The sequence below is a fragment of the Chiloscyllium punctatum genome, chromosome 1 (assembly GCF_047496795.1).
Source record: "Chiloscyllium punctatum isolate Juve2018m chromosome 1, sChiPun1.3, whole genome shotgun sequence".
Lineage (NCBI taxonomy): Eukaryota > Metazoa > Chordata > Chondrichthyes > Orectolobiformes > Hemiscylliidae > Chiloscyllium > Chiloscyllium punctatum.
This window is the reverse complement of record NC_092739.1, coordinates 161,816,650-161,827,211: the sequence shown is the minus strand read 5'-3', so window position 1 is coordinate 161,827,211 and position 10,562 is coordinate 161,816,650. Positions and strand designations below refer to the sequence as shown.

General features: G+C 43.6%; 1 protein-coding gene across 1 annotated transcript in view; it reads left to right on the top strand.

The window, feature by feature from the left end:
* Window positions 1–1,907: 1,907 nt before the first annotated feature.
* sema4f (sema domain, immunoglobulin domain (Ig), transmembrane domain (TM) and short cytoplasmic domain, (semaphorin) 4F) overlaps window positions 1,908–10,562 on the top strand; it is a 251,129-nt gene continuing 242,474 nt past the window's right edge. Inside the window, exon 1 of the mRNA XM_072577811.1 lies at window positions 1,908–2,723. Coding sequence (XP_072433912.1) covers window positions 2,618–2,723 — 106 coding nt within the window. The 5' untranslated portion in view covers window positions 1,908–2,617. The remainder of the gene's footprint in view (window positions 2,724–10,562) is intronic.

The window sequence follows — 10,562 nt, the reverse complement described above, 5'->3', positions numbered from 1 at the left end:
TGTCCTTATATCTCAGCCAGGAGCCCTGGGTTGAAGCCCCACTTGCTTTAGAAGTGTGTCATAACATCTCTGCAAAATATCTAAAAGCCATAATTTTTCAGACCCCTTTGGTTCTGAAGAACTCATATTAGATTTAAAAGTTAACTGTTTCTTTCTCCACCAATGCTACCAGACCTGCTCAGATTTTCAAGCATTGCCTGCTTTGTTATTAATTTAGGTCCCCAGTATCTTGGCTTTTATTTTATTGTCTGATATGATAACTTGTTTTTCCCCCACTCCTTCCTCACAGATCCAATGTATTTTCTGTCATTTATTAGAGACTTTAACAGCCCTTCGTGTTCAAACTGGTCATCTCTGAGCATTTGGCTTGATGCCTTACATACTATTGGCATTGCAAGAGTTCTTCTAAATAGTTCTGAAATGTCTTGAGGTCTCCTGCCCTTGCCACCCTTTTAGGCAGTGAGTTCCAGAAACTCTCAACTCTCTGGGTGAAATGTTTTTCCTCAAATCATCTCTAAACCTCCTGTTCCTTAATTTAAAACTGCCCTGGTTATTGACCCCCCCCCCTCTAAATTTGGCCTAATTAATTTTATGAGGTAAAAACAATAACTGCAGATGCTGGAAACCAAATTCTGGATTAGTGGTGCTGGAAGAGTATAGCAGTTCAGGCAGCATCCAACGAGCAGCGAAATCGATGTTTCGGGCAAGAGCCCTTCATCCTGATGAAGAGCTCTTACCCGAAACGTTGATTTCGCTGCTCGTTGGATGCTGCTTGAACTGCTGTGCTCTTCCAGCACCACTAATCCAGTAATTAATTTTATGTACAACTCCATCATAATCCCCACATCCCTTGTACTCAATGCCTTGCCTAATACCTGACAAAGGAGCGGCACTCAGAAGCTTGTGATTTTAAATAAACCTGTTGGACTATAACCTGATGTCATGTGACTTCTGACTTTGTCCAACCCAGCCTATCACTGGATCTCCACATAATGTAAGTATCCCGTACGCCAATCTCCCCCCCACCCCCGTCCAACACTGCCCCAATCTCTCTTCATAACTCTGCAGCTCAGGCAATATGCTGGTAAATCTCTGTACCCTATGGCTCCTTGGATGCTGCCTGACCTGCTGTGCTTTTCCAGCACCACTCTGATCTAAACTCTGGTTTCCAGCATCTGCAGTCCTCACTTTTGCCTAAATCTTTGTACCCTGTCCAGTGCTGTCACATCTCTCTTACAATGTAAATTCCAGAACTGCACACAGTACCCTAGCTGTCACCTAAGCAATGTTTAATGCAGTTCCAGCATAACCTCCCTGCTTATAAAATCTATGCCTCAACTAAGAAAGGCAAGTGCATTATATGCCTTCTGAGTCACTTTGTCCACCTGTCCCAATACTTAATGGACTGGTGTATATGCACACTGAGTCTCTGTTATCTGCAGTGCTTCTCAGTGTGCTGCTGTTCAACATGTAATCCTCACTGGACTTGAAAGGTCAATTCTCCTTTCTCTTTACGGATGCTGCCAGACCTGTTGAGTTTCTCAGAAAGTTCTGTTTTTGCCATCTCTATATTCATGCCTAGGACATTAGTGTACACAACAAATTTCAATGACCCAATACCAATTCTGTAGTATGCCACTGGACAGAGGCTTCCAGCCTCAAAAGCACCCTTTGACAATCACTCTCTGCTACCTGCCACCAGCTAATTTTGGATCCAATTTGCCAAACTGCCCAGTATCCAATTGGTGTTTAACTTCATAAACCAGTCTGCCACGTGAGGTCTTATTGAAGTTTATGAGTGTAAGGAAGTTTGTTCTGGATGGGTGTGTGATTGGGGAGGGGCGAGGGAGCGGAAATCGTTGTTTGTTTTAAGTAACCCTCCACTGGCGATATATTGAATGTACGATTTTTAAAAGCTCACGGAAGGGGGAGGTGGGCATCGCTGGCTCGAGCGACATGTATTGCCCACACTAATTGCCCCGGGGAACGTAGAGATGCCACCAAACCTTCGAAAGAAGAAGGAACAATCGACTGGACCAAACACGATGAGTCATACAGTGCAATTTAAACAGGAGTAAAGCGTTCATAAAGGAGATAAGTCTCCTGGTATCTTTGTTGGGAACAGATGAGAGAGGGTGGAGTTTTCTTAGGTACAGATAGGCTGTGACTCAAAGTCAGACCGCCCTCGGATTTGCGCGTCTTGCACTACCTGGCGTTGTTGCAATGCTTGAAAAGATACATTAACAAAAAGCGACTGCGTAATACTTCGGACTGTCGACATCAATTTTTTTTCTCTCTCTCTTTTCAAAAAGGAGTTAAAAAGTTTCATGAACTCTGGAGGATTCGGGTGTGAGCAGTAATCTGAGTATAAAGCAGGAATTAGTTACGAAAAGTTTGTTTTTAAATGCATTATGTAAGAGGGAAAGGGCTTTTATTTCAAACACCTGGTCTCCTTGGGTGTACTTTGTTTCTTCTTTGTGTGATCATATTGACGACTCTGATGCAAATTACAACCAGGAAAGAGAATCGGAAAAAATAACAGTGGGCGTCGCATTTTGGGATTTTCTTCATTTTAGTTTCGGGATTTTATTTACAAAAAAAAAGAGAAAGCAACACGATGAAAGGAGGATCTGCAGTTTACGTTGCAATTTTGTGTTCCACTGGAGCCTACGTTTTGGGCTTGGCTAAGGATTCAGTTCCCAGGAAAACCATCTCCCACGATGGTAGGTGTCGGATTCTGCTGTTTTGTATTTTCTCTCTTAGCAATGTACCTCCACTCTCCAGATTAATTCAGATTTGTTGCTAAGTAGGTGTTATTTGTTGTACTGCTGCTCTGCCTTTTCAGAGGTTTTTTAAAGATCGCTTCGCCATGTTTCATGTGCACGGCATGGTCAGTGAGGCATTTGTTCATCAAGGAAATGAAAAGAGCTGCATTTCTAAAGTACCTTTTTACGATCTTGCAAAAGCCTTGAATCAATCTCTACACTTCAAGCTCCCATTGTTAGCACTAAAACACGTTCTGGCCTGGTTACCTCACCAGGCTATTAGCACCTGTGTTGGGTGGTACTCTACATCATTTTCTGCCCTTTCTAAAGTTGATTGTTGGATCATTTGCCTCACATAGAACTCCAGGTTTTTCCAGGAGAAGGTGACAAGAGGACGTGCGTTTTGAGTTCAGTGGAACTGGGGGGAGCACTCCTCCTCCTGGTTCTGCAGCTACTATTTATGAATCTTTCAGTACAACAATAATCGTGTATCCTAATGGTTCACATTACTAACCAGTTTCAGAAAAGTTTCATTTTCGTATGCGGCAGGATGGTAGGAGTTTTGAAGGAGCTAAATGGAATGTCTGAAAATTGAATTGATGAACCCATTGATAAATTGTCTTGAGCTTGTTTTAAAGTCATGAGGGAAAAAGTGAGGACTGCAGATGCTGGAGATCAGAGCTGAAAATGTGTTGCTGGAAAAGCGCAGCAGGTCAGGCAGCATCCAAGGAACAGGAGAATCGACGTTTCGGGCATGAGCCCTTTTTCAGGAATGAGGAAACTGTGTCCAGCAGGCTAAGATAAAAGGGAGGGAGGAGGGACTTGGGGGAGGGGCGTTGGAAATGCAATAGGTGGAAGGAGGTCAAGGTGAGGGTGATAGGCCGGAGTGGGGGTGGGGGCAGAGAGGTCAGGAAGAAGATTGCAGGTTAGGAAGGCGGTGCTGAGTTCGAAGGATTTGACTGAGACAAGGTGGGGGGAGGGTAAATGAGGAAACTGGAGAAATCTGAGTTCATCCCTTGTGGTTGGAGGGTTCCTAGGTGGAAGATGAGGTGCTGTTCCTCCAGCCGTTGTGTTGCGATAGTCTGGCGATGGAGGAGTCCAAGGACCTGCAAGCCCTTGGTGGAGTGGGAGGGGGAGTTGAAGTGTTGAGTCACGGGGTGGTTGGGTTGCTTGGTCCGGGTGTCCCAGAAGTGTCCTCTGAAACGTTCCGCAAGTAGGCAGCCTATCTCCCCAATATAGAGGAGGCCACATCAGGTGCAGCGGATGCAATAAATGATGTGTGTGGAGGTGCAGGTGAATTTGTGGCGGATATGGAAGGATCCCTTGGGGCCTTGGCGTGAAGTAAGGGGGGAGGTGTAGGTGCATGTTTTGCATTTCCTGCGGTTGCAGGGGAAGGTGCCGGGAGTGGCGTTTGGGTTGGTGGGGGATGTGGACCTGATGAGGGAGTCACGGAGGGAGTGATTTTTTTCGGAACGCTGATAGGGGAGGGGAGGGGAATATATCCTTGGTGGTGGGGTCCGTTTGGAGGTGGTGGAAATGACGACAGATGATACGATGTGCATGGAGGTTGGTGGGGTGGTAGGTGAGGACCAGTGGGTTTTTGTCCTGGTGGCGATTGGAGGGGCGGGGCTCAAGGGCAGAGGAGTGGGAAGTGGAGGAGATGAGGTTAAAGTCATGAGGGGTATAGATAAGGTGAAAAGCAGGGGTAGGGGTGTCCAAAAGTAGAGGACATAATTTTAAGGCAAGAGGAGAAAAAATTTGAAAGGGATCAGCGGGGCAAGTTTTTCTCTCCAAGGGTGGTTCATAGGTGGAACAAACTGCCAGAGGAAGTGGTAGATGCAGGTTCATTACAATGTTTAAAAGACATTTGGACACGTACATGGACAGGAAGGGTTTTGAAGGATATGGTCCAAACATAGGCATATGGGACTACTTTAGTTTGGGAAACCCGGTTAGAATGGATGGGTTGGACCAAAAGATCTGTTTCTGTGCTGTATGACTTTATGAAATCCGAATCGGTTTCGTGATTATTGGTTGAGGGAAAAGTATTAATGTGGCAAATGCGTAAGTGTACAATACTCCACGTACTGTCACAAAAATTTAAGTTCAAGTGATGAGCAAGGCAAGGGAATTCTGGTCATTATTTCAAGGTCAATAGAGTATTAAAAATAGGAAAGTGTTGCTAAAGCAATGCAAGGCCCTAGATAAACCAGAGCTGGAATACTATGCCAGTTTTGGTCCCGTTATCCAAGGAAAGAGATTGGCATTGGAAGCAGTCCAGAGAAGGTTCACCAGGTTCATTCAGGGAGGGAGCTGTTTTAAGAGGAGATGGTGAGTAGGTTGGGCATATATTCTTGGAGTTTAAATTAAGAAGGCAATCTTATTGAAACATACATTAATTGTAGGGGGGACTTTGTTTTCCTTTGTGGGAGTATCTAGAACCAAAGGGCATAATCTCAGAAAAGAGATTACCCACTTAAGAGACATGAGTAGGAATTTCTTCCCTCAAAGAATGTCATTCTTTTATTGCAGAGGGTTCATAGAATTTCATAAAATCCCTACAGTGTGGAAGCAGGCCATTGACCCCATCAAATCCACACTGACTTTTCAAAGAGCATCCCACCTAGACCCACCCCACACATGTAGCCCTGCATTCCCCATGGCTAATCCACCTAGCCTACACATTCATGGACACTGTGGGGAATTTAGCTTGGTTAATCCACCTAACTTGTACATTTTGAACTGTGGGACGAAACCAGTGCATTTGGAGGAAACCCATGCAGACACGGAGAGAACATGCAAACTCTACAGAGGCAGTCACCTGAGAGTGGTATCAAACCCAGCTTCCTGGTGCTGTGAGGCAACAATGCTAACCACTGAGCCATTGGGCCATGTTGTAAAGACTGGGTCCTTGAGCATACTGAAACCAGAGAGGGACAAATGTTTAATCATTAGGGATATCAAGAGTTATAGGGAGAAAGTAGAGTTGAGGATGATCAGATCAGCCATGATCTCAGTGAATAGCAGAGTAGACTCGATGGACTGAATGGCGTACATCTGCTCTTCCATTTTATGGGTTTTTTTTAGATCAATTAAATCCATAATCATGAGGATAGACATATAACTGGAGATACATTTCTTTGCTTTTCTTTGAGCTGAATTACCTTTATCATGCCTGAAAAGATATCGGTACTCAGTTGGTGAGGACCATTATATTCCATTTCAAAGTACTAAGATACCTATAATGGTGACAGTTGAGACACTCAGTACAATGTTTTAAGCTTTGCAATTCCTTATTAACTTTCATTGAAATTGTGTATCCTACAAATATAGCTGCACTTTCCAGCATAAATGTCTTTTGCTGTCATTTTGAATATTTATTCACAATATATCTTTTTAAAAAATGAAAATCCTGATAATGGATAGCAAAACAGTGCAGTCTTTATTTTTCACTTTTTCATTATTGGTATCAAATTCAAGAACATAAATCACCTATGGTAATTTGTTGTAGGAATATGTGAATTAAAGGGTATTTATATTTAATATGTGCCTTCTGGACAGTGATCTTACATTGCTGGTTGCATTTGTACAGAATGGACGTTCCTTCAGTCATTTGACCACATAAATAGTTGCAGTTAGAGAACAGTTAGAAAAGAATGTTTGGCGAGAAATCTGCTTTCAAACTAATACAATGTTGCATTTGCTTTACCAGTTTGCTATTGTCAGTGTCACTGGGTTGTCACTTGCATGCCCTGCTGCACGCACTGATTATTAACATCCAACAGTAGAGTTACCTCTTGCAGCGAGATAAATATACAAAGTAGGCATGTGTTCAACTGTGCTGAGCTCATCACGTCCTTAGGATCTAGTGACAATCTAAGATTTCTCATACTCCTCTGCTCACTACTATAGCTGGCCCTCTCTTTACTGAGGGACATCGTTATAGGCAAGTGAAAATATTCATTCAAGGGCTCTTGTGGAGCGGTGGTAAAGCCCCTACCCCTGGGTCAGAAAGCTGGAGTCCCACCTGCTGCAGAAGTGTGTCAACCTGAGCAGGTTGATTTTAAAAAAAAATCTTAAATATGATTATAGAGATGTGGCTCAGTTATGGATAGGTCTGGCAGCTTAATGTTCCAGGGTACAGATGCTGAGGAAAGGATAGAAAAGGGAGCAAGAGAGGAGGGGGAGTGGTGTTTTTGATTGGGGGATAACATTATGGCTGTACTTAAACAGGATATTCCTGGGAATACATCCAGGGAAGTTGAATCATTAGAATCCCGACAGTGTGGAAACAGGCCATTTGGCTCAACAAGTCCACAAGGTCCCTTTGAAGGGTAACCCACCCAGACACATACCCCTACCCTATTATTCTACATTTTCCCTAGCTGTACATCCCCCTCAGTCGAAGCAAGATGCTTAGAAACAGTAGTTTTACCTCCTTCATCTTTATTCCAGACTCTGGAGGGAGAGAGAATGATTACCTATGTGCACAGGGACATTGGTTCACGGTCTTCTCTCAAACAACAGTTTCTCAATAAACTATATACAGTGGAAACTCGATCATCCAAACGAGGTGGGCGGGCACTATTTCGTCAGGATAATTGATTTATTTGGAAAATTGATCAAATGCCTTTCCTCTGGGGCTTGGGGTTTTAAAGTCTGTTCCCAATTCAGGAGACTGCAGCACATAGCGCATGGGACCACGACCTCAACACCGCCCCCCCCCCCACTTCTCGTGTACCCCCCGCCGTCCAACACTGCCCCAACCCGGTCTAAACCAGCTCCCCCCCCCCCCCCCCCCCCAACCAACCCTGTTCAACTCCACCCTCCAAACAGGTCCAAACCTGCCCCCCATTACAATCAATGAGTATCAATTGCAGAGACCAAGCCCTTTAATGTTATACAATGGATGTTCTTATCCTTGTTAACTGAATTCATACAATGGATACTTTTTGCCTTGTTAGCTGACATTACATACTGAATACTTCCACTATTGTTAAATGGCTGTTTTTCCACCTAGTTAACCCATTATCCTTGCCTCCAGCACCCCATTGTTAACTGCAAGTTCTTATCTGATCTGAGTCATGCCCAGCTGAACCTCTTGTTTCGCAAAACTCAGAACTTATCTCTTTCTCTGCCTGCTTATACCCTATACACATTCTCAGTATTAGACAAGGACTTTCAAAAGTTGGTTGGGGGCAGATGTTCACAGATATACAGGGAAAATGGGAAGCCTTCAAAAATGAGATAACAAGAGTTCAGAGTATGTTCGTGATGGGGTGAAGGGCAAGGGCAATGCTGGATGACTTGAGAAATTGAGATTTTGGTTAAGAATAAAAAGGAAGCATATGTTCAGTGTAGACAGCACTGATTTTGAGTGAATCCCTAGAGCATAAAGACAATAGGGATATTCTTAAGAGAGAAATCGGGAAAGCAAAAAGGGACATGAGATAGTTTTGGCAAATAGGATTAAGGAGAATCGAAAGGAATTCCACAAATGCATTATGGACAAAAGATTAACTAGGGAGAGAATAGGGCTCCTTAAATATCAGCAAGGCTCTCTATGTATGGGACCAGAGGAGATGGGGAAACACCTAAGGAGTATTTTCCATCAGTATTTATTGTGGAGAAGGATATGGAAGATATAGACAGCGTGGAAATAATTAGCAACAAGTTGAAAATTGGCCTTATTACAGAGGAGGAGGTGCTGGATGTCCTAAAATGTACAAAGGTGGATAAATCCCTGGGACCTGATCTGGTGTATCTTGTCTCCCTAGCTTCCCAGCAAGTTCTGATTGCCAGGCCCTTTTACTGAGATGTTTGTATCATCGATGAGGTACATGGTTCCACTATTTAAGAAAGATGATAAAGAAAATCCAGGAACTATAAACCAGTGAGCTGACATTGGTGGGCAAGTTGTTGGAGGGAATCTTGAGGTAAAGGATTTACATGTATTTGGAAAGACAAGGACTGATTAGGGATAGCCAATGTGACTTACATGGGAAATTGTGTCTCTCAAGCTTGATTTGGGTTTTTTTGAAGAATTTAACAAAGAGGATTGATGGAGGCAGAATGATGGACATGTCGACATGGAGTTGAGTGTGGTGCTGGAAAAGCACAGCAGGTCAGGCAGCATTCAAGGAGCAGGAGAATCAACGTTTTGGGCATCAGGATACATGAACATCAACTAGCCACAAAAAGACATGACCCTCGATCACTAGTATCCTCACATACAGATGAGGAAGGACACCACTTTGACAGGGACAGCACATCCATCCTAGGACATGCCAAATAGAGAGACACATGAGAATTCCGAGAAGCACGGCATTCCAACCGGAATTCTATCAACAAACATATTGATTTGGACCCCATCTGTCACCCTCTGAGAACAAGAACAGGGAATGACATCACCAACACAGGAGATGACATCATCAACCCAAGGAAATTTAAACGCATAAATAGAAAGCCGACCATAACACATGATCTATATGGACTTCAGTAAGGCGCAGGACAAGGTTTCTTATGTAGACTGCGGTGTGGAAACTGGCCCTTCGGCCCAACAAGTCCACACTGACCCTCTGAAGAGTAACCCACCCAGACCCATTCCCTTCCTCCCTACTAATGCACCTATCGCTATGGGCAATTTAGCATGGCCAATTCACCTGACCTGCACATATTTGGACTGTGGGGGGGAAACCGGAGCACCCGGAGGAAACCCACGCAGACACTGGGAGAATGTGAAAACTCCACGCAGACAGTTGCCTGAGGCTGGAATCAAACCTGGGTCCCTGGTGCTGCGAGGCAAGTTTTACTTGCTGAGCTGGAAGGTTCATTTTCAGATGTTTGATCACTATACTAGGTGACATCATCAGTGAGCCTCCTGTGAAGCACTGGTGTTATGGCCCGCTTTCTAAAATACTTCAAAGTTTTGAAAAGATTTGTAGCTTGGGTTGTGGATGAGGTCAGTAGATTTGTTCTTTTGAGCTGGTGTGTTTTACTGCAGATATTTCATAGCCTTGCTAGGTGACATTGTCAGTGTGTCTTCAATAAAGTATTGGTGGTCAATCCCACCTGGTGTTTGTCTTTTTTTTAATGCTTGGAGCGAGTACAGTGTAGGTTTGCAAAAATGATTCGGGGTTAAGTATGAGGAGGGTTTATACAACGTACTTCTCTAGAAGTTAGAAGGTTAAAGATTGATCTAATTGAGGTTTTCAAGTATTAACAGGAAAAGACTATTCCCATTAATTGGGGCTTCTAGATCTATGGAGCATAGGCAGAGAATGGCCAGACTGTTCAGAAGAGATGTTTGGAAACACCTCCATGCACAAGGAGTGATGGATGTTTGGAACTCTCCCATAAAGAACAGTGGATGTTTGATTAGTCATTAATTTCAAATCTGAGATTTGTTTTTGTTTTTGTTAAGCAAAGGTATTAAGGGATATGGGCCAAAGGTAGTTATCTGGAGTTAGGCCACGGATCAGCCATAATCTCTGAATAATGGAGCAGGCTCAAAGGGCTGAATGGCCTACTCCTGTTCCTATGTGCCGAAGTACAGCTTCCTTTGTCTGCAATCAAATACTGACCATACTCTTCCAGGCTGTGCTTGCAAAACTCAGACATGGTGTCTTAGATGTTAGACATTAATTTTGTATTTGGGCAATACTTTCTGAACGGTCCCAAATGTGCTAATAATTAGACTAATGACCAATTTAAAATTTTTGATCAGGTTTGCCCTGTAGTTTAATCAACACTATGCACTTCACAAAGGGCCTACCCTTTGCAGCTGAAAATAATAAT